Source organism: Blastomyces gilchristii (assembly GCF_000003855.2).
Source record: "Blastomyces gilchristii SLH14081 genomic scaffold supercont1.17, whole genome shotgun sequence".
NCBI lineage: Eukaryota > Fungi > Ascomycota > Eurotiomycetes > Onygenales > Ajellomycetaceae > Blastomyces > Blastomyces gilchristii.
This window is the reverse complement of record NW_003101666.1, coordinates 111,191-131,855: the sequence shown is the minus strand read 5'-3', so window position 1 is coordinate 131,855 and position 20,665 is coordinate 111,191. Positions and strand designations below refer to the sequence as shown.

At 47.5% G+C, this 20,665-nt stretch overlaps 8 protein-coding genes across 13 annotated transcripts; 3 read left to right on the top strand and 5 right to left on the bottom strand.

Moving 5' to 3' along the window:
* Positions 1 to 35: 35 nt before the first annotated feature.
* Positions 36 to 2,471, top strand: BDBG_06969 (DUF185 domain-containing protein). Its single transcript, XM_002622412.2, has 4 exons — positions 36 to 399; positions 501 to 776; positions 870 to 1,071; positions 1,162 to 2,471. The coding sequence occupies exons 1-4, from the start codon at positions 220 to 222 to the stop codon at positions 2,040 to 2,042; spliced, it is 1,539 nt and encodes a 512-aa protein (XP_002622458.1). The 5' UTR covers positions 36 to 219; the 3' UTR covers positions 2,043 to 2,471.
* On the bottom strand, positions 968 to 3,607 carry BDBG_06968 (uncharacterized protein). The gene is made up of 2 exons (XM_002622411.2): positions 3,235 to 3,607; positions 968 to 3,018 (listed from the first exon to the last, which is right to left on the bottom strand). Exons 1-2 carry the CDS (start codon positions 3,347 to 3,349, stop codon positions 2,711 to 2,713), a joined length of 423 nt encoding a protein of 140 aa, XP_002622457.1. The 5' UTR covers positions 3,350 to 3,607; the 3' UTR covers positions 968 to 2,710.
* A 1,051-nt stretch (positions 3,608 to 4,658) lies between these two features.
* BDBG_06967 (uncharacterized protein) lies at positions 4,659 to 5,573 on the bottom strand (the record flags this gene model as incomplete). Its single annotated transcript, XM_002622410.1, has 1 exon — positions 4,659 to 5,573. One exon carries the CDS (start codon positions 5,571 to 5,573, stop codon positions 4,659 to 4,661), a length of 915 nt encoding a protein of 304 aa, XP_002622456.1.
* A 90-nt stretch (positions 5,574 to 5,663) lies between these two features.
* Positions 5,664 to 8,247, bottom strand: BDBG_06966 (HVA22 domain membrane protein). Its single transcript, XM_002622409.2, has 3 exons — positions 7,844 to 8,247; positions 7,544 to 7,693; positions 5,664 to 7,445 (listed from the first exon to the last, which is right to left on the bottom strand). Exons 1-3 carry the CDS (start codon positions 7,870 to 7,872, stop codon positions 6,599 to 6,601), a joined length of 1,026 nt encoding a protein of 341 aa, XP_002622455.1. The 5' UTR covers positions 7,873 to 8,247; the 3' UTR covers positions 5,664 to 6,598.
* A 280-nt stretch (positions 8,248 to 8,527) lies between these two features.
* Positions 8,528 to 12,714, bottom strand: BDBG_06965 (MFS transporter, SIT family, siderophore-iron:H+ symporter). The gene is made up of 11 exons (XM_002622408.2): positions 11,408 to 12,714; positions 11,235 to 11,318; positions 11,100 to 11,175; positions 10,968 to 11,032; positions 10,784 to 10,888; positions 10,630 to 10,723; positions 10,221 to 10,546; positions 10,093 to 10,150; positions 9,732 to 10,013; positions 9,589 to 9,648; positions 8,528 to 9,494 (listed from the first exon to the last, which is right to left on the bottom strand). The coding sequence occupies exons 1-11, from the start codon at positions 11,672 to 11,674 to the stop codon at positions 9,112 to 9,114; spliced, it is 1,800 nt and encodes a 599-aa protein (XP_002622454.1). The 5' UTR covers positions 11,675 to 12,714; the 3' UTR covers positions 8,528 to 9,111.
* Positions 12,715 to 12,908: 194 nt separating this feature from the next.
* On the top strand, positions 12,909 to 17,192 carry BDBG_06964 (DUF833 domain-containing protein). 6 transcript variants are annotated; one of them, XM_031722864.1, is made up of 5 exons: positions 12,976 to 13,095; positions 13,246 to 13,249; positions 13,411 to 14,658; positions 14,886 to 15,062; positions 15,181 to 17,182. In XM_031722864.1, exons 4-5 carry the CDS (start codon positions 14,997 to 14,999, stop codon positions 16,075 to 16,077), a joined length of 963 nt encoding a protein of 320 aa, XP_031579882.1. In that variant the 5' UTR covers positions 12,976 to 13,095; positions 13,246 to 13,249; positions 13,411 to 14,658; positions 14,886 to 14,996; the 3' UTR covers positions 16,078 to 17,182. The 6 variants fall into 6 exon arrangements, with proteins under 6 accessions (XP_031579880.1, XP_031579881.1, XP_031579882.1 ...); XM_031722862.1 differs by having other exon boundaries at positions 12,909 to 13,095; positions 13,246 to 14,658; positions 15,181 to 17,192; XM_031722863.1 differs by having other exon boundaries at positions 12,931 to 13,095; positions 13,246 to 14,658; positions 14,893 to 15,062; positions 15,181 to 17,192.
* On the bottom strand, positions 16,983 to 20,576 carry BDBG_06963 (biotin holocarboxylase synthetase/biotin-protein ligase). Its single transcript, XM_031722861.1, has 4 exons — positions 19,000 to 20,576; positions 18,367 to 18,948; positions 18,019 to 18,290; positions 16,983 to 17,935 (listed from the first exon to the last, which is right to left on the bottom strand). The coding sequence occupies exons 1-4, from the start codon at positions 19,743 to 19,745 to the stop codon at positions 17,421 to 17,423; spliced, it is 2,115 nt and encodes a 704-aa protein (XP_031579879.1). The 5' UTR covers positions 19,746 to 20,576; the 3' UTR covers positions 16,983 to 17,420.
* Positions 19,654 to 20,609, top strand: BDBG_06962 (uncharacterized protein). The gene is made up of 4 exons (XM_031722860.1): positions 19,654 to 19,954; positions 20,045 to 20,076; positions 20,144 to 20,208; positions 20,376 to 20,609. The coding sequence occupies exons 1-4, from the start codon at positions 19,764 to 19,766 to the stop codon at positions 20,442 to 20,444; spliced, it is 357 nt and encodes a 118-aa protein (XP_031579878.1). The 5' UTR covers positions 19,654 to 19,763; the 3' UTR covers positions 20,445 to 20,609.
* Positions 20,610 to 20,665: the final 56 nt, after the last annotated feature.

Here is a 20,665-nt window from a genome sequence, read left to right as displayed (position 1 = left end):
GAAATCATAGTAAGTATTATAAAAAGTATTTGATCCTGGTTTCCGTGCTTCGCGATGCGCGACTAAAATTGCGAGCGGGCGAATCTAGCGGGACCCAAGCCGCATATTTCTCGGTCTCCGAACTGCGAACTCCAAACACAAATTCCTCTCCTCCAAAAGCCTCCGCGCGGAAATTACACATACATCCGCCTACAGGAAAGCCACGGGGCTCGTTCAAAAATGAGCAATGGATCCGCTCTCCTGCTCTTAACGCGCCTACCAAAGGTTGGCCGGTTTCATCAGTTGGCTGCTTCCAATGCGACAGTTCCTGTGCGATGGTCCTCCACCGCCGTCCCGAGCTCGACGACTCCACGACAATGGTCAACGCCACTGGCAAAATCGCTTGGTGAAGCTATAAGCGTACGTATCTCTTCCCATAATCCTATCCGATATTTCTTTAATAACAAAGAAAAGAGATGAGAATGAATTGATCTTCTGCTAAACGAGCTTGAATCCCACAGGTCACCGGCCCAGTATCCATCGCAGCGTACATGCGCCAATGCCTCACCTCCCCCGATGGCGGATATTACACCTCTCGCGGCCAGGAGGCTGAGGATACTGAGCTTTTTGGCACCAAGGGGGATTTCGTGACGTCACCGGAGATTTCTCAAATTTTTGGCGAGCTGTTGGGTATTTGGACCGTTGCGGAGTGGATGGGACAGGGGAGGAAGAGTGGTGGGGTGCAGATAATTGAGTTTGGACCGGGCAAGGGGACACTTATGGGGGATATGTTAAGGGTGAGTTTTCATTTTTGACTTTTTCTCTAATGGCATTTTGGGTAGTTTGGGATGTGGGCGATTGCTAATGACTTGGGGTGATGTCCATGGCAGTGCTTTCGAAATTTCAAGAGCTTTGCGTCTACGATTGAGGCTGTTTATCTGGTAGAAGCCAGCCCGGTGCTGCGGGAGGTTCAGCGGAAATTACTCTGCGGAGATGCACCTATGGAGGAGGTTGAGGCTGGGTATAAGAGCAAGAGTATACATCTGGGTGTCCCGATTGTTTGGGCAGAGCATATCAGTTTCCTCCCAGATGGTAAGTATATATTTCCTGCTCGACCCCATGGCATATCTATAGATGTTTGTGAGCATAATTGATTATTCCTCTCGCCTATCATACATCTAGAACCCGATAAAACCCCCTTCATTTTCGCCCACGAATTCTTCGACGCCCTACCCATACACGCCTTCCAATCTGTAGAAGTACCATCTCAGCCCCAGACCATTAACTCGCCCACTGGTCCTATCACTCTCCACCAATCGTCCGCTCCCTCTTCCTCCACTACCACCCAATGGAGAGAACTCGTTGTCTCGCCCAACCCAGAAACGCCAGAAGTGAAAAGCAGCAAGGAGCCCGAATTCCGCCTTTCACTCGCCAAGGCATCCACACCGTCCTCCCTCATCCTCCCCGAAATGTCGCCCCGGTACAAGGCCCTAAAATCAACTCCAGGGTCCACAATCGAGATCAGCCCGGAAAGCCAAACGTGCGTCCAAGACATCGCAAAGCGGATAGGAGGTGCGTTTACCTCCCCATCCTCCCCAGCGGCCACGGACGCGAAGAAGAATAAAGTCCCTTCCGGCGCCGCTCTTATCCTCGACTACGGCACCACCTCTACAATTCCCATAAACTCCCTCCGCGGCATCCGGAAACATCAGCTCGTTTCCCCCTTTGCCGCTCCCGGCCAGGTTGACGTTAGCGCCGATGTGGATTTCACGGCGCTGGCGGAGGCGGCGATTGATGCTAGTCCCGGCGTGGAGGTGTATGGGCCGACGGAACAAGGGGCGTTTTTAGAAGCCTTGGGGATTTCGGAGAGGGCGGCACAGTTGCTGAAGAAGGTGGAAGGGGAGGGCGATGAGGAGAAGAGGAAGCGGATTGAGAGTGGGTGGAAGCGCTTGGTGGAGAGAGGGGGGGGGGGCATGGGGAGACTATATAAGGCTTTGGCTATTGTGCCAGAGAGTGGGGGGAAGCGGAGGCCTGTTGGGTTCGGAGGGAGTGTTTTAGGGTAAGGTAAACCTTTTTGGAGGGTTTGGTTTGTATTTATATATGTAATTTCGTATGTATTATATATCCTTGATGTATTTTAATGCTGGATCTCTGGGTTTTTGGACGAATAGGGGCGGCAAAGATGGGTATCGTATTGAGTATTTCCCTCATGCTGGAATAACTAACCAATTCCAATTATCATGAGAAATCTTGTATTTTCAAAGATCCTATCATCTATCAGAGCTTGTTGTATAGGAAGCCACGAAGTTCTCTATAGAATGATTGGAGGAAGAAACAGCATCCGTTGTTGGAATGGCTCATGTCGAGCTTGTCTTGGCCGCCGGTTAATACTATTTCAACCCAGTCTTCGAATAATCGCTGTTAGGGACGTATACTAAGGAATGAAGATGTTTTGGCAAACCTGTGCGGGCTAGAAATGAAGGTAGTCTTCTTCCGCGTTTATTCTTTTTTTTAAACCATTGATCATCGTCCAGTGCCTATCGTGGCCGAAGTTCCGCAGTTGACGATTCGCATCGCGAGCCTCCAGGCGGGTGTAAACGAAACCAAATATTAAAACGTCGCATAACAGTTGTATATCGCGTAAAAAATTAAAAATAATAATTAAAAATAATTAAAAATAATAAAAATAAAAATAAAAAAATACAACATCCTCCCTCTAGTGTAGGGCCCCTCAATCCTCCCAAATATCCTTAACATACCCCTGCGTCAGCCGTTGATCCTCCCCATACTTTTCCTGCCACCGGACAAAGCCCCCATCTAAAACAAACACGGTCTGCTTAGCACTCTCTTCCTTCCCCAGTACTTGTTCTCGTTCTCGTATGTATTTGAGTGCCGCAGAGGGACCGCGCTCTTGGCTCAGCGCGCAGTGGAAGACGACTTTCTCCTTGTCGCGTAGCGAGTTGATGAGCTCCGGCATGTGCCGGCCGAGAGTCGCGCTCGGCTGCCAGGTCGAAGTGAAGATGTGGCCGCCGACGTGATCTATAGCAATGACATTAGAGTCAGTAGGGTGGAACGGTTGTCGGTTGTGCTGTGAGCTTTAAAAAAAGAAAGGTGGGGGGGGTTGTTTGGAGAGGGGTATGGGTATCCGCGGGGTAAACTAAGGAGGATTATTCCTTTCTGTTGCGCAATATGCTTCTACGCCCATACAAAAGAAGAAAAGATAGGGCAAAAACTAGGAATGGAAACAGCTCTTACCTGAATCCCGTACATCTACTATCGCGAGTGTATTGGCGTTGGTAGGCGTGAGTAGCATGGCCGCGAGGGTATCGCGGCTCATCCGGGGTAGGTTGGCGATGGTGACGCGCGACATTATTGTGCAAAGTGAGGGAGACAATGAATAACGATGGAATTAACAGTAGATGAACGCTATGATAAGGAAGAAATCTAAAAGAATGAAGGTATTTTCATTTATTTGTTTCTAGTGTAAGGTAAGAAACGCGATTTTTGAATGTAGATGACTAACGACGGAGTAACTAAATAACGGTGAACGCGGTTAGAGGAAAGTTGAACATGAACATGGTTAGAAAATCAATGCTCAACTTCTGACCATGGTTTGGATTTATGACCTGTTTTTGAGTTAGTTTATTTATTTAATTATTTAATTATTGTTTTTTTGTCCTAACCTTGATATCATCATTGTTCAAGGTAATTGTATAAATAAATATTTCTATAGTTACACGGGCTTGGGCTCATGTATTATTTACTCGTCAATTCGTGCCTGAGCCACGCGTTTCCCACAATACTCCCTCCTTGCGACATCCATATATATATATATATATATATATATATACCTTCTGCTGACAATCGGGGCTGCTTGTGCTACACCAGTCACCCTTGTTTCTATTCCCAGAGGTTCCAGTGATCTTCTATCATCCAAAGAATCCTGCAGAATATGTCCTCATCGACCTTCTTACAGCGGCCCAAGTGATGCTCAAGATGATCAAAGAGAAATATACCGCCTCCCGGCATTCCCTTCCCCAATGACCATAATAAAATAGTACATACAGCGCCGATTCTCAAACCGCGCTGTCATTCTGTCCTTACCACCAATTCGACGCTGAGAAGGCCATATCTCAGAGCTCAAAGTTAAGGAGCTCCGTCATCAGTTTCCGGGATGAGAACCCCTAGCTCTATATTCAGTCTGCTTGAACTTATCACCTCTCAAATTCGGAGAAGGAGAAATGGCGGTAATTCTAATTGATTGAGTAATGGGCTTTGGTTAAATAAACACCATAAAAGAACTGAATGGAGGGAAGGGAATGAATTGAATTGATATCGAAGACTATATGCAAGTAGCTATGTTAACTCCAGACTGCACCTGGGCACTGTGGGAGTTGAAAGCAGCTGTTTCTAGCACTACTTCAGGCCTAAATCTGTAGTATCAAGTGAGGGTGAGATTCATATTATGAAAAGTTGAATGGACCTTTCTCATCGTTGTCATTTTCCATTCTATGCCCGCATGAAGCCCAAAGGCAAAGAAAAACCCAGTCTATAACCATAACCAATAATCTAATAATAGTGATAACGAACTCCTGGAAGTCAACATGAAAAACAACCTGGCAAGCGCTGTACAAGAACCTCCTGATGTCACCATGAAGATAATGATATTTAATAACCATTTACCCAATCATCTCCTCATCAGTCACAATGCCATCCTTCTCCCCTCCCGCTCCCCCCTTCCCATTCCCATTCCCACTTCCACCCTCCAACCCCTCAAGCGGATTCAACACCGTCTCTCCCCTCCCCTCAGTGGCCGCCAGCTCCCGCACAGCCTGTGCCCGCCTCTCCTCCACCACCCGCAGCTCATCAGGCAACCACATCAACATGCGCCTCATCGCCTCCTCCTCCCTCGTCAACCACGCAAGCTTCTTCTCCGCCGCCTCGCGCGCACTATCCAGCCAGGCAAACTTATCCTCCACGCTCTTCTCCCAACTATCCAGCTCTAGCTGTCGTGTTTCCAGCGCGCGTAGTTGGGCTAGGAGGTCCTGTCGCCGTGCGGTTCCCGTCTGTTTCTGCTGGTGCTGCTGGTGCTGCTGGTGCTGCTGGTGCTGCTGGTGCTGCTGATGGTCATCGTCGCGTCCACAGAAGCCAGAAATGCCACACATTCCTTCCATCACCTCGAACCCAAACATGCTAGGCCCGGGCTGTCCCGCATATCTGAAGCTCGCATCATCGTCAAAAGCAGTAGCATTGCTTCGATTGTCCAGCGAACTCAGGGTCGTGGAGAATTTGCCCGGCTCCCTTTTCCGCGCTTCATCTAGCTTTTGGCGTTTATGGCTACTGCTACTACTCTGGTTCTCTGAAGGGGAGCGGGGGTGTACTCTTCCCGATGCCTGGTATATGTACGATCTTGGGTGCTTTTGTGGGAGCGGCGGCGGGTATTCAAGGGACGCGTCTCTCTCCACTTGCTGCTGCTGCCGCTGTGATTCGGCTTCTAGCTCTTGTTTTGTTGAATCTATTGCTGCGGCGGGAAGGGGTTCGATCTTTTTCGGTAGTGTCGGACGCCTTCTCTGTCGTTGAGGGAACCGAATCATCTTTATTTTTTATTTTTTTTGTCTGTTCTAGATGGAATTTTGTTAATAAAAGAGCCGAGAGAGGGTAGGATATCGTTGAGACACGGTAAGTACGAGATGGAAGAAGGTATGTTCATGTTCGTGTTTCATATTCACTGGATGAAATGTCTCGAAGTTCTAATCCACAGGGACATAATTCACTGTACGCACCTTTCAAAAAACAAAAAGTACAAAAGATGCTGGAATTCAATGAAGGGGTAGAGAATGTGATTGTGATTCCTCCCGTAAACGCATATGTAGAGCGTTTGGGGGGAGGGCGGCGGGGGGCGGGGGATGGCGACTGTATGGGATGTAGACGTGCGCACCGGCGGGTACTTTGATAGATATAGTAAATAACTATACTTCCCTGTTCATCGTATAAGATATGGAAAATATATATATATTCGGCGTATTCCCTTCACTGCAGAATCAAAAGAGACCGTCTTAGAGACGGGGAAACAATATCGGGGTGAGAAGGGGAGATAAAGGAAGGAGCTGAGAGCTCTAGAGATTCACACACACACATACACGCTATGGCTTGCCTCGCATACAACCTCTATGCTCCACCATCTTCCCGTATGATCAGCTATATAGTATTGCTGTAAAATCGCCGAGGTAGGTAGGTAGGTAGGTAGGTATCTTTGAAGTGTGTGTGCTGGGTAAGTCCAAGTCTACCCAGCTAGATATATCAGGGGCAGCCATGTCTGATAATAGCATTGTGGATTTATCTGCGTTCGCGCCTTTGGTCCCCTGGGTCGGGTCGTGTGCGAGGAAACAACCGCCATTGGGGCGATGAATATAATCGAAAGGGTATATCAACTCATGAATTCATGATATGCGATCTTTGATTTCTAGTACATGTGGACAAGACATGTACGTATATATGCGCCACCGGCAACACAAGGGATGACAGCAAACACCATAAAAGTTAAAAAATAAGAACAAGGGAAGCATTAAAACAGGGAATAAGAAAATCCGCACTAGATACGAAAAGCCGATAACCCTCTCTACCGATAAACGCCCGAAGCCCTCGCAATCTCCTCCACAGACCTCCTCGCAAAATCCGCCACATCATCCCCCCCCTTCCTCCGGTGTGGGCTGCGCGAATGATGCCTCCCCTCCCTGCCCCCCGCCAAAAACTCCTCATGCTCAATATTCTCAAACGAAACATCACTCCGATTCTTCCTCAGCCCCGCTCCCCGCTCATACTCATCATACCCACTACTCCCATACGCCAAATCATCCTGATCACTACTAACCCCGACACCCCTCGGATCCAGCCGCAGGTTCCGCTGCTCGCGATCAAACGCCGATAAAAGGACCCCAAGCCGCTCCTTCTGCGACGCGATATACTCCGCCTGCTCCGCCTTCGACGCCGTGGCAATGCTATCAGGAATCAGCTTGCCGCTGGCGCTAAGCTCCTCAGCCTGCATGTCTCTGGTTTTCCCCGAGGTGGCTGCTGACCCCACAGCGGTGGCCAGCAGGGAGTACAGATCCGCAGCGGGGCCGGCAAGTGAGGATGCGGCACCCGCGGCGCCAGGGATGGTGAAGCGGGATAGTAAGGATTGGGCGAAACCCGCTGCTCCGGCTGCCGGCGGTGGTTGCGGGGGAGGAGGGGCGGTGGTGGGCAGGCCGAGGACCTTTTCGCGAATGAAGTCGATGGCTTTGTAGAGGTACTCGAGGCCGGCGGATTTGGCGCTGTCGTGTGCTTGGCTGATGAATTGTTCGATTTCACGCTCGTAGAGGAGGAGGAAGGGGTCGATGTATTGCTGGTAGAGCAGCTTGGCGCCTTGGGTTTGCGGGAGGACGAGGTAGGAGAGGGCGAAGAGGCGGATCCAGCTGTAAAATGGGAACCTGTATTGAAGTGCGCCGGGGTTAGTGTTTACACAAAACAGAACAAGTACCTAACGTGCCGGGGGTTTGATTGGGTGTTTTCTTGCACTGTAACATACCATCTGACGATGAAATATGTCCAGGATTCAACCAGCAACACTATAGACATTACAACCCAATACATAAGCCATGGTGCCAATTGGGAAGGGTCGGAGGTTCGGAGTGCTTTGTAAGATGCGAAGATAGGGAAGAGGATGGTGAGCGCGGAGCTATAGGCGAAGCGGAAAAAGAAGTCCGGTCAGTATTTTTGATCGCTAGGAGGCTTATTGTGGGCTTGATCGTAAAACCTTTAGAGCTATATATATAAAACCAGAGCTCCAATATCAATCAGGTCAAGCATCAGAGAGCGGGAGACTCACGATAGTAAATCCGCAATGATGCCAAACATTGTAGGCAGATTGGCCAACCGGTCTAGGATTAAAACAGAAAAAGAAAAGGGGAAAAAAGAAAAGAAAAAAAAGAAAATATATAGGATCCCAGATCTTGCTTCAATGGGAATATATATACTCCGTAGAGCCCTAGAAAAAGACAAGCGGGGCGGAAGTGCAGAAGCGGAAGGCTGTGTAGTTTGCAAGAGCGGCAGAGTCAAGGCCAGAATAATAATCGAGACCCACTGCAAAGACAGCTGCTAGATCACCGGATGTGTCCCTTAACCACCCTGTTTCTCCAGAACTATCGCGAGTAATAATCGCTGGCAGCGAGGGAATGTGTGATGTGATGGGCAGCGGGGGATGGATCTGGCTGGGGGGGGGGCTGGGGCTTTTGGGGGGGGGGGGGGGGGTGGAAGTTGAACCGTTATAGTTAGTTGCTTGTCGTCATAGGGTTTGCTTGGGGGTTGAATTAGGTTAGTCTAGCGCTTGGCCCAGTCGGTCGGGAGACTTCCCGTTTGGCCTCGGCTATTAACTTAAGGCTGGGCCTTGCTTGGCGCAGAGCTCCTTTCCCATCTTAGCTGAGAACGATTTGTATATAGCCTGTCATAGCTATATCTATCTATACAATACCGCATTAATGTAGGTACTTGCCTTGTTATCCTTGGGGTCGCACTGACACTCAAATTTACCATGGCTAGTTACTAGTTACTATATAGTATGGAAGTTTCATGTCACGGAACGAACTACTCTCTATATTTTATATGCCACTCATTCACCTTGACTAGGTGCTGAATGCTAGTAAGCATATAATGATAAGAATATAACTCGCCGCTTATGACTGAAATCCGAGTTTCATAGGGGCCTGCAAAATATTTGCTTTGTGAGGACTGGATATCATTATAAAAAAAAATAAAAAAAATAAGACATTAATATTAGAGTTATATCATATCAGAAACATAGGGAATCATCTAGAACTCGGGAATCGTATATAAACAGGAAACCATTTGGAAAAGCACTGGAAACCACCCAAAACCTGTACCCAAAACCATCCGAAGCCGTTTGAACTCAATAAATCAATATACATCCTCTTCCATGGACAGTATCTATAAATAAACATCAAAAGGGGCATCGTTGAAAACAAACAAAAACAAACAATATGAAGGGAGTAAGGCTTTTAACCGGGGATCTTGAAAAAAGAGAAAAAGAAAATAGAAAAAAGAAAACCAAAAGAATAAAACAAATAAACCCTCACACAATCATCTCGAACTCTCTTCCTCAGCCGACGAGATCGATAGCTTCTCCGCATCCTCAAGACTCTGAGTCTTTCCCAGAACGGGGTCACGGAGCAATACGGCAAAGACGACCAACAGCACACTGAGGCAAATACCAGTAATGCACAGCAGCCTTTGGACATGACGATAGGCATCAATAACGCCATCGCGGACTGGCGTGCCAACGGGATATTCCGAAGCAAATCCAAACGGGTTGCCGTATATCGTGCCCGCGTCAATAATGTCACCGACTCGGTCCTTGATAGTGCCCGGAAGCACTTGGTTCCAGATTGCGCCAGAGATAGCGTTGCCGACTGCGCTGCCGATGTTGTAGCTTGCGAGGTACAAGCCGGTGATAACGGCCACGTCTATGTGAAGGGTTAGTTGGATTTGTAACAAGGGTGCCTTTTGATTGTGGTTGTTGTTTGTTGTCACGGACTGAGGAAGAGAGGGGGTACTTACGTTCATGTTTCGTTGCAGCTTGGATACTTGCTTGGGCGGAATAGGGAAATAAACCCCCAGCTTTGAATAGGAGATTAGCATTGTCAATATTAAATCTGGTGGGGGGTGTTTTGGGGTTGAATTGAGCTGTGAGTTGGACTTACCAATACCGAGCAAGACCTGAGCACCAATAATCCCGGACTGATTAGCTCCGCTCGTTCCTCCACGGAAGTAAATGAGGAGACCGAATGCCACGATGAAAAGAAGTGTTCCGGAGATGATAAGGGCCTTAAGCCGGCGAATCTTCATGACAAGTAGGCCGGCGATACAACCTGTGATGACAGATGCAAAGCTGTACAGGGACGTGATACGGGTGGCACTTTTGATGGACTCGTCAAAGGCAACAATTAACACCGTAAACAGGAAGTCTCCCTGAAGATACCATGCTGTGGAATGGTAAAGTAAAAAAGGATGGAAGATTAGCCTAGGCTCCAGAATCTTTCAGAGAACTTGAGTGGTCCTTACCGGTGTTAAGCATCATTGCAAGTCCAAGAGCAGCCCAGACCGCGCGGTCTTTCAGAAGCTGGGAGCAAAGCTGTGTTAGTACTTAAAGAAGACGGCAAATATCGAATATAAATGGTGTGAGGGCTTACTTTAAATGGAAGCATGGGATGTTTGCAATTCTTTTCCCAGAGAATGAAGGCAGGAATGCAACAAAACCCAACGACAAGCGGTACGATCACCTTGGCCTTTGCCCATTGGGTCTCTACTCCACCGGCAAGAGTAAAAGGGACAAGGATAAGCGCCAAAATGGCAATCAAAAGGATGATGCCGATTACATCCAACTGCCAGAAGAGAGCTTTTGAAAGCTGGCGAGCACCCATAAGCTCATACGAGCTTTTGTACTTCTCAAGAGCGCCATCTCTCTTTGCTCTTCTATGGACGATGAATAGAGATATGATCAAGGGCAGGCAGCAAACTATAAACTATGTTAGTTTTCTTTTCTGATCCTACTTTTTCCTTTGCGCGGAGAGTAGATTGTAAGGACGGAAGTTAAAATACCTGGGTAAATGATTGCCCACATTCCAATACCCCATTGCCAAGTTGTAGTGGCCAAAACAGCATTCGTGACATCTCCGCTCACCCAAGTATTGATCTAGGACCGGTTAGTGGATATTTTTGAACCCAGAACGAATCATCAAAGGTTCAAACTTACAAGGAATGGTAATGCGGGAATGTAAGAGAAAAATAGACGGGATCGAAGAGATGTTGTGTCGGCAATCAGAACCTCTACAAGCAACATGATGCCGGTGTATCCAATCTTTTTGGAAAAGAAAAACCAGGGTTAGATTTTAGTGGGCACAAAGAGTTGCAGTGGGACATGGAACATATTATCTCACTTGATATAGGACAGCACCGGCGCAGAATGATTGCACATTAGTCGCGCAAGCTTCAACAATGGTACCTATAATTATCGTAAGCTAAATCTGCAAGTAGAAGCATTTTCCGTCAAAGTGAAGAATATCACGTACCAATGATATAGAATACAATAGTAACAGAGATAACCTCCGCGCGACCAAACACATCAGCAATTTTTGCGATGGTTGGCTAGATATGGAGTAATCAGTATCGCAGTATCTATATGCTTGACTAAAGAAGGAACATACCTGGGCAGCAGCACCAATGACGCCTCGTAGAACATTAACTGTTGCTAACAAGCTATGTTCGGCATATGAAGCAACGGCATAAGGCTTTTGCGGTGATATTCAGTTAGTACTTTGGATTTTTCTCTGTTTTTTGGCAACAGATGCTCTCCAGTGGGGAAAAGACGTTGACGAACCTGATAGGTGTAACGAATCGTCCCGTCCAAGCCATAAGCATAGGCGAGAAGGAATATACCAAAAAAGAACATGATACGATCTGGAAGCGTGAAGTAACGAGAAATAACCTCGATCCGCGCAACACCAGGACTTTTCTCTCCCAGGAGAACCGGCGACTGGTCATCCTGGCCTGCGTTTCCGGGGTCAGCTGCAGGGTGCTTCTCTTTCATATCCACCTCCACCGGCTGCGGAGGCATGGCCTCCTTGCTATCCTCAGCAGCTCCCATGGTGAATCAACGGAGAGTCGCGGGGTGAAAAGTCCAAGTAATTAATGAGATAGATCACAGTTAAAAGCAGCTGTTGGATAGATAGGATTCGAGTAGTTATCGAATGGTTAGGTCTGGGTGGTTATTGCGCAGATGCGATCCAGGTAGTTATTGAGTAGAGACGATCAAGGTGGTAATTGAATAGACAAGATCCAAGTATTTACTGAAGTAGATATAGACGAGTTGATCGATGTAAGCAAGCAATCCTTCGGTTTATGAAGAGGAAAAGAAACAAAGGGCCAATTCCGGGCTCGGATGCGGGCATGGGGCTGCATTTTAAAGATCCCTCGACGCATCAAAAGGAAACCAGGACCTGACAGCACTAGATAAAGCCGGTAAAACCCTAACATTGTCCTGTGTTTGGGAAGCGATCCAACAGGCTTTCTTCTTTTCTTTTTTTCCCTGCCTTGAGTTCAACCTTAAGCACAGCTGGGTTTTGTCGCGCATCTTCCTTCTACAGCAGGGAGCTTGGGAGGGGGGAGAAATTTTTATCAGATGCGGCTAGGCCTTTTCGGCGTATCTGATGGGAGATTGATAATGCCGCAGCCAACCAGAGGCCGAGATCAGTTTTCTAGCTCTGGCAAACTGGTGGCAAGCCCCCGCAGTACTTGACAGTAGCAGGGTTCCATGCGTTTAGTGCTGCTTAGCTTCCACCTGAACTCTCCGTAGCATAGCGGCGTAGCTTCAGAAACTTCCCAGACCGCGAACTCAATCCAGTCCAACGATCGGCTCGCTTGCGGGATTATTATGCACAGTCACAGAATACCCCTCCGTCAATCCAAGTTCCTCGGTCAGAATAAACACGTTTACTGATGTGATGTGACTGCAGGGAAGAGCGGTGGTATTGTGGGATCGAGGCCTTTGAGCCACCCAGAATCCTACATGTACATGTACATGTACAGTACATCATGTATACATGACTACCGAGGTCTGAACTGCCAAATCGCCCTCTATAGCCTACATGTGACCGCAAGTTGAAACCCAAAGAGGTTAAAATAAATTAACTTGGAACTATGTGTGTTGAGATCGGGCTATTATTTATTTGCTTGTCGACGATGTTTATGCGGGCAGAAGGTTAGGGTTTGCGCAACTCTAACCCTAATCAGATCCTGTAACTAGGGCTCTGACGTAACTAGTCAACTGGGATAAGCTCTTCCAACGCCTCCAACCACGGAACTCTCAGTAATATATGGGCCGACAATTATTAACTACTGCAACAAAAGCCTAATTCGCAGTCGGAAAAAGCTAGACTTCATTTTTATACACTTTTTGCCTACTAGTAGGTTGCCCTGGAAAGGATCTCTCGAGGTTGTGCACCCCATGCCTACCCTACCTAGAACATACCGTTGAGCAGGTATGCTCTGGCTTCATCGTTCCAATAGGTGAGGAGATACATTTCAGCAGTGAATGAAACTTAACGCTCTTAGAGAGTTAATTACTCGGGAATCTTCTAGAGTTTAAATATAGGGTTCTATCCTGGATCGAGTTTGCTAACGGCGGTTTCGAAGAGCGTTATATTGAGCGTTATACAGGATTGTTCGTATTACCTTCTAAATACCCCAGGAACTGGATACCTTTGTCACGCGAGAAAGTATCATTTTATGGAATTCTCAACGACATATACTCTCGCAAGATTCCTACTATTTCCTCCTTCCCCTCTCCTTGACTTCGGCTGCTAATCATAACACCTGGATCAGTAACCAGTCTAGACCGATTCATGGAGCTCCGTGTCTGCCCTCTCTCGATTTTCGTGTCCTGTGGATTTTGAAGGATTAGGATTTCCAATCCTTTCAATCCTCTGGTTTCGGACTCACGAGTGTCCAGGGAAAAATAATAACAACAACTTTGATCTAAAGTGAATTTTCTCACAATATTATCTTCCAAACGCTATGCGGATGATATATTTTGCATGATTGAGTTTTTATGCCAACGTTTTATGACATCAAATCTAACCCTTTGCAAATATTCCACGATGATGTGAGGATCTGATAGTTCTCGATGGGGAATTTGGGTTCGACTATCATAGGTAATTCGTGGCGCGCAGCTGAAGGAAGCTACATACATGTAGCTGTGGCCGACGGATGGGGAAGAACTGTACTCTATTTAAACTTCTACACCGTTCTCAGATTAAAAGTCAAAGTTTGGCGATTTGGGTTGTCGCCATCGTCCACGGGTGGTATATATATGTCGTCAAATTTCGTGCTGGCAGAAAACATACTTTGACTCGGGAAATAGATTATCCCGCTGACTGGAATCGGAGTGGTTGAATCTTGTTCAAATAAGAAGGGCTGGACGAGGGAGTGCAGAAGAAGGATGGAGAAATGTCGATTAGCACTAACTTGTCACTAGGCTTGTGTGTCGTGAAATTCTCACCTGCGGTGTACTGATGATGCCTTCAGAATGTAATTCCCTTGGTGTCATTTGCATCCCCTATCTTCGTTACGGCGTTGATGGCTGAATGGCGAAACCCAACTAGGTTGTGATAATGGGTCAAAACAGAAATGGAAGTAAAATAAATTACTATTAGTCTTCCATTTATACCAGCCTAATGGCTTGATAATCATAGCTATAGCTATAGTTATGTCCTGTTTATCTGTTGATGATGGTTGCATGATGCGGTAGATAAGATAAACCTGGCATAAATTGTCTTGGCACCAGCAGAATAACCAACGTCATTGAATGCATCAACATCCCTCCTTCTCCAGCCCATATAACGCATACTATAGACAAACCAACCTGGCTTCAATATAGACTTGGCTCATCTATTTTTCCATAGCTTTCCTGACAAGCTGTATTCTTCCACTGCCTAACACTCATTTCTGCGACTCCTTCAACCTCGGCAGGCCAACCCAGAAGCCAAGAGAACGCCACTCACGAGCGCCTCGCCCGACTTGCAACCGCGCAATTCCGCAACAACGTGTTTCCACGACACATAGCTGCTTATCGTCAGTTTTTTTTTTTTTTTTTTTTTTCTTTTGTTGACTCTAAGCCCGGGATTTAGAGTGGTGCTCTTTGTTCTCAGAAAGCTTCTCTATAAATAGCGGGCTCTAGGAAATCTGCCAGCGCACACCAGGTACCGGCCGTTTGTGGCATGTGGGAATATTAACTCTGACCAATTTGTTGTACCATATCTGCTAGAATTTTGTCTGCCTCGTATATTAACAGTCGATAGAAAATAGACATCTAGACAGAAAAGAGAGGGAAAAGGAAAAAAACCGCAAGAACCCTTTTAGGGAAACTCATTTCGACGCACTACGTTCTTCCCCGGTTTCGACTCCCAACAATGTGCATAGCTCTCGTTTCAACCGCTCACCCCTCCTACCCACTAATTCTAATCGATAATCGGGATGTATGTATAAGATCTCCCTTGATAAACCCTCCCAATTCCTATACTCATCACGCTTACCCAGACTGTCCCAAATGTCTCTAATGATATCTTATATCTATACCATACTAACATCAACTAGGAATTCCTCCACCGCCCGACAGCCCCCGCAAGCTGGTGGCCCGACGGCAAATCCCATGTCCTAGGTTCTCGAGACCTAGCACGAGAAGTCCACGGAACCTGGCTAGGCGTCACACAGCAAGGCCGCATCGCGGTGCTGACAAACTACCGCGAAGACCCCGATAAGCAAGTAGTGGGCGTGCGTAGCAGAGGCTCCATCGTCAACTCATTCCTCGAATTGCCTCCAGACAGTACAATAAGCGCCAAGGAGTATGCCGAGGAGCTGGTTTCAAGCGGCGAAGCCCAGCTGGCTGGCGGCTTCAGTCTGGCCTGCGGCAACGTACGGGGCCCTTTGGCTGTTGTGTCCAACCGCGTCTCGGCAGCGGATGGTATTGAGTGGATAGCAACTGAAAAGGGGCAGACGGTCGGGCTGAGCAATACGGCATTTGGAGACCGGTCGTGGCGGAAGATTGTGGATGGGGAGAGGCTTCTGAAGGAGGCGATTGATACCTCTGTGAAACTGGACGAGGGCGAGGATGCGTTTGTGCAGCGATTGCTGGGGTTGCTGAGTAGGGATACGCTACCGAGATTGCGCGAGGGGGGGAATTTAGAGACGTATATCAATCTGCTGCGCGAGAGTATCTTCATCCCAGTTATTGGGGACGATGCCGAGATTAAACATACCGTCGACCAAGTGTGTGCATCGAAGCTGCGGGAGAAGGTTGACGTGGTGGCTAATGGGCCGATGGATCATCATGCGTATATGAAGGGTTTGTATGGGACGCAGACACAGACGGTTGTTCTTGTGCATGAATCTGGGCGGGTGAAGTATTTTGAGCGGACGCTGTATAACGACCAGGCAGAGCAGATTCCCATTGGAAAGGGGGATAGATCCTTCGAGTTTACTGTTGAGGAGTAAATGCCTGCCCTTAAAAAAAAGAAAATCGGATTTGAATAAACCTAAGTGATCTATTCTGTCCATTGATTCGTGTACCCATTGAGCTACGAGGAGAGTGTACGATGAACTTTTTGCCTTTGGTTGGTTTGCTATGAAATAAAAATCCAATATTACTACTCCGTATGTAGGAAAGGTATGGAAGCCCACGAAGAAAAAAGCTCACCAGCAGAATTTTATCATTCCCGATCACACCTGCATGGCTAATATCAGGTCACCCCTTTTCAGCAACATTTTCTCATCTCTTTGCCCCCTACAAGCACCACAACTCACCCCTCCTCTGGCCCCCGCTTTCTTTCACCCTAATAAGACCTATTCCCAAAAGGAAGCGGGAAATAAAGGGCCTAGGCTCACCCAGCGAGACATCACTTCAATTTTGCCCTTTCTATTTCGCGAGAAAACGCTACACAGCATACCTATACCATACACCATCTAACAATACATTTACCAGAAAGAGACAATCGATATTTACCCGTTACAAAGAGAAAGAAAGGAAAAAAAAGACAGGCGAAGGAAGCAAGATCCTCTACATCTCTCTCTCTACTACCCCTTTTCTCCATCATAAACGCAAACGCGAACAATACGTGGTGTATACATTTTCAAAGAACGTGAATTGCCAGGAGACTTGCCAGATGAAAAGGGGTAAAAGAGGTATTCCTGTCATATATTGTATATTGTATATTGTATATTGTCTATACATATAATCTCCCTTACTCTGCCTAGTTGTTGATGGATAATGTTACAAATGAACAAAAACAATAAAGATATTTCACTTTTTTCCATTTCAACTCATCACTTCCTATTTTTTTGATTCTTTTTATTTTGATTTCCAAACCTGTTCAAGATTTCACTTTTGGTTTTTTGGGGCAGTTTTCATTATTGGTTCATCTTCTAGTATTTTTCGAGGGAACACACGTAGATGGGGAAAAGAGAAGAGGGCGATGGGTCAATTGATACGAGAGACTTTTGAGCTTTTAAGAAAAAATACACTTTGTCAATACATCATATATATATTCCCCTATGTTAAGGGGGCGATAAAGGAATAAAAATCCGACGAAAGGCATTTTTTACGAGGAACAGAGAGTATAATATGTATCTCTACATCTAGAACCGCAACGATCAACATCTCGCTACAGGGGGTTAACATGAAAAATCCCTCAAAGCATCACGTAACTACATAAGTGGTTGTATCACGGCAGTCATTTACCTGAATCGCACCGAGGCTCATCCACCACGTCCGTCTGCAGTACAAGGATAGCTCATTCCCATATCCTATTCACATCCCCCCATATTACCTCCAACCCAACTCAAACCTTCCTCTTAATCAACCCTTTGAAGAAATCAAAACTGTTACTATCACTCTGCAACTCCCACATCTTTCCCGTGGGGCGGTCCTCCCACCCCAACTCCTCCGCCACAAGTAAGCCATAATCACCCGTAATTCCCTTGATACGCGCACGCACCCCACCTTCCGCCTCCAGGGTGACGATCTGATCCATATGCAGCCAGTCTGCGTAGTACGAGTCGAAGAAATACTGATCGAAGCCCGTGCGCAGGAATCGGGTATACAAGGACTCGAAGGTGGTGAGGATGCGGGCGAGGAGTTTCTCGAGGGTAAGTGGCGGTAGCTTTTTATTGGTGGGTGATTTTTGCTCGAGAGCGGATAGGAGGGCGTTTAGGGAGGTGGTCGGGGAAGGGTTTAGGGCGTTTATGCCGATGCCGACGACGGCGATGTACTCTGCGGAGGAGTAGTGGGCGTTTACGAGGATGCCGGTTATTTTTGTGTAGGATTTAGAGTCAGGTTGGGTAGGGTCCAGAGCGTCTGTGGAGTTAAATGGGGATTGGATTAGATGGTTATTAACGGAGAGCATTGGAAAGGGGAGGGGCGGGAGAGGCCATGTTTACAGATATCATTTGGCCATTTCAGCTTTATTGGCATATTTTCGTATCCGTTATCATAGCTCTTGATGGCCTGGGCGATAGCGATGGCGGCGATATACTGTATAAACACCACGGGAGCACGTGCCATTTTCTCAACGGCATGTTTGACGACAGCTGAAAACATTAGTTGACCGGATGGCGAGACCCAGACGTTAGACCCGCGGCCCCTTCCGGCCACTTGGACTGTTGCAGTAGCCACGAACCCATGTGGGAGTCTCCGTAGTAGTTGGGTGTTCCTATAGTTTGTGTAAGCAGGCGGACATTGCCTTTTAGAAGGAGAGCGAAAATCAGGGCGGGCTGTGAAGTCCATACTTCTCTAGGAGGGTACTTGTGCTCGTGACGACCTCTCCGTACAATATATTTGAGCCGAATTCGTGAATATGCTCTTTCGACTGTGCGCGGTACTCTTTGAGATTTCCGTAGAATGCGTGGTGGTTGAAGCAAGGGGTAGCCTTAGACGACGGAATGTCGTCATGGACAACTACTTCTTTAATAATAGAATTATTATCGACAACTTTGTCAGAATCGTCTCCTTGATCAGTTTTCGCAGTTTCTGCAGGTAGGGATTCAGCTAGGTCTCTCATGCCCATGGACGATGGTTTCTCGAGATGAAAAGTGTCCGCATCATCTTTGATATACTCCTCTCCATCAGTCACGGTAATGATATCTCGAAGGGCAGAGAGCAGCCCAACAACCCCCTGAGGACTCAGAGAGGAGAGATGCAGTCTGGATAACGATGGCACAGGGGCTGAGTCTTGGGTAACCTGAAGGCCCAACTTCGTCAAACAAGCCTTCAAAAACTCCACCCTCGCTTCATCGTCTGCAGCCAAGGCATCGACGACTTTATCATATTCGGGGCCATCTGCCTTCCTGTCGAGATTGGAAGCAGCAAACCTGGACTTCGTCAGTACCCAGCTATCAATCGGCTTTGCAGGGAATACAAACTCGGGATGAGCCCCAGTTAGAATTGCTGCCCCCTCGCCCACCTTACAGTAGACAATGGCAGCGGAGCCCTCTCCGGAATCCACGCTGAGATCTTCTGTGTAACTTGCAAGAACCTCTACACCCTGGTCCGCGTATTTAGGCGCATCAACAAAAACGCCCCCGCCATTATAATAAGCCTTGAAGACCTCCGGCACAGACCCAAACGCCGGTGCAGATTTTGATATCTTGAGCTCCGCGGCTCGAGCACCATCCTCACTATCGTAAACAAATCCGGGAAAAGCGCACCCTCGACAGGTCCCGGGAAAGAAGGCCAGCTCCCTGTCACCGACAACTTCCAGTTTCTTGTTCCCGACCTCGAATTCACATCGTTTGCTGGCAAAGTAACCGCCAGCGCAAAACCCCAGGTATGCCCCACCCCGCTGGACGAATTGACCAATTCTCTGGTTACCTTCTCCGTTGAGAGTCCGACAATACGGCAGGTCCGCGCCACCGGGCATTACCAGCAGCGCGCAGGAAGCAGTCCAAGGCTCGTTGACGATCATCTCCCCCGTGACGGGGATCACGGCGTAGTTCGCAGACAGGAGCCGGCGGAAAGAGTAGAGGCAGTGGCGGACGGCATCGACAGTAGTTCCATTTCCTGGAGCAGCGGGGGTCAGAATATTGCCTTTCCAATCAGAGTAGGTTTGCGCACCGGAGTAGACCAGCACGTTCAACCTTTTGGAAAGGAGGACGGGGTTGGTGGCCATTTTGTAGTAGTGAAGTAGATGGTTCCTCCGCGTGGCGGGGAAATTGTTCTAAGTACGAATCAATTTGTTTTATATCGATCTCCGGCCACAGAACCTCCACAGTCTTTACTTCTCTCCAACCACAGCAAAAGAAACTTCCTCGCAATGTCCAAATCAGAGAACAATCCGCCGGTAACGCAGACAGTGGACGATGATGAACCTGATGAATGGTATGAACCCTCTCTTCTCCGTCTCCTGGGGCCAGGGAACAAGGTCTTCGCTTTGGACTGGTCGGCTAACGCTCCAATCCAATTCTGTAGGGACAAGCGGATCTTCAGCACCGGATGCGCAGGTAAGACGGCGACCCTTTTTAAAGACGGCAAGGGGGGATGCTAACGAGAGGCCATTGGGGACAACAGCGGAGCAGCTGAAGATGAACGATTGCTACTACGAGAAGAGAGACTGGCGAGCATGTAAAAAAGAAGTACGTCCAAGGCTTTTTGGCCGCCGAGCGCTTTCTCAACCCCGCCAGGCTATTATTTATGCGCCCCAGCTTAAACTCCAGTACATCCACTGTATCTCGTAACACATGCATGCTGAGTACATTAGAAGGCTATATAAATACTGACTTAGTCCTGTTTCAATCTACAGATGGAGGCGTTCCGGGAATGCTGGAAACGCCATGGCAATGAGCAGCGAACGGAGTCAAAAGACTCTTGACTGGAGGGAAAGGATAGGCGTAATTGGATCTGTGTAAAAGGAAATCCCCCACTCTGTGTATTATCTCTCTATGTATATTACTATTATATTCTGGTTTCCCGTCTTTCAATTGATGTTTTCTGTCATAGAAATCTAAATATTTAACGCTTTTAATAAATATTTAAATATTTATCTCTGTGTCACGGGATCTGGCTTCCACCTCCAAGCTCCAAAAAAACATC

Bases quoted from the DNA above. Each gene is read 5' to 3' on its own strand.
- BDBG_06968 (XM_002622411.2), bottom strand. From the start codon at position 3,349: ATGTCGCGCGTCACCATCGCCAACCTACCCCGGATGAGCCGCGATACC. The intron at 3,019-3,234 runs GTAAGAGCTGTT...TCATTGCTATAG, and splicing joins AGTAGATGTACGGGATTCAG to ATCACGTCGGCGGCCACATC.
- BDBG_06969 (XM_002622412.2), top strand. From the start codon at position 220: ATGAGCAATGGATCCGCTCTCCTGCTCTTAACGCGCCTACCAAAGGTT. The intron at 400-500 runs GTACGTATCTCT...TGAATCCCACAG, and splicing joins CGCTTGGTGAAGCTATAAGC to GTCACCGGCCCAGTATCCAT. The intron at 1,072-1,161 runs GTAAGTATATAT...TCATACATCTAG, and splicing joins TATCAGTTTCCTCCCAGATG to AACCCGATAAAACCCCCTTC.
- BDBG_06966 (XM_002622409.2), bottom strand. From the start codon at position 7,872: ATGTTTGGCATCATTGCGGATTTACTATC. The intron at 7,694-7,843 runs GTGAGTCTCCCG...CTTCGCCTATAG, and splicing joins ATCATTGCGGATTTACTATC to CTCCGCGCTCACCATCCTCT. The intron at 7,446-7,543 runs GTATGTTACAGT...ACTTCAATACAG, and splicing joins ACATATTTCATCGTCAGATG to GTTCCCATTTTACAGCTGGA.
- BDBG_06962 (XM_031722860.1), top strand. From the start codon at position 19,764: ATGGTTCCTCCGCGTGGCGGGGAAATTGTTCTAAGTACGAATCAATTT. The intron at 19,955-20,044 runs GTATGAACCCTC...CCAATTCTGTAG, and splicing joins GATGATGAACCTGATGAATG to GGACAAGCGGATCTTCAGCA. The intron at 20,209-20,375 runs GTACGTCCAAGG...TTCAATCTACAG, and splicing joins GGCGAGCATGTAAAAAAGAA to ATGGAGGCGTTCCGGGAATG.
- BDBG_06965 (XM_002622408.2), bottom strand. From the start codon at position 11,674: ATGGGAGCTGCTGAGGATAGCAAGGAGGCCATGCCTCCGCAGCCGGTG. The intron at 11,319-11,407 runs GTTCGTCAACGT...TCACCGCAAAAG, and splicing joins CGATTCGTTACACCTATCAG to CCTTATGCCGTTGCTTCATA. The intron at 9,495-9,588 runs GTAAGTACCCCC...CCCTTCACATAG, and splicing joins AGCTGCAACGAAACATGAAC to ACGTGGCCGTTATCACCGGC.
- BDBG_06963 (XM_031722861.1), bottom strand. From the start codon at position 19,745: ATGGCCACCAACCCCGTCCTCCTTTCCAAAAGGTTGAACGTGCTGGTC. The intron at 18,291-18,366 runs GTATGGACTTCA...CACAAACTATAG, and splicing joins ACAAGTACCCTCCTAGAGAA to GAACACCCAACTACTACGGA. The intron at 17,936-18,018 runs GTAAACATGGCC...TTAACTCCACAG, and splicing joins GAAATGGCCAAATGATATCT to ACGCTCTGGACCCTACCCAA.
- BDBG_06964 (XM_031722862.1), top strand. From the start codon at position 14,997: ATGTGCATAGCTCTCGTTTCAACCGCTCACCCCTCCTACCCACTAATT. The intron at 15,063-15,180 runs GTATGTATAAGA...AACATCAACTAG, and splicing joins TTCTAATCGATAATCGGGAT to GAATTCCTCCACCGCCCGAC.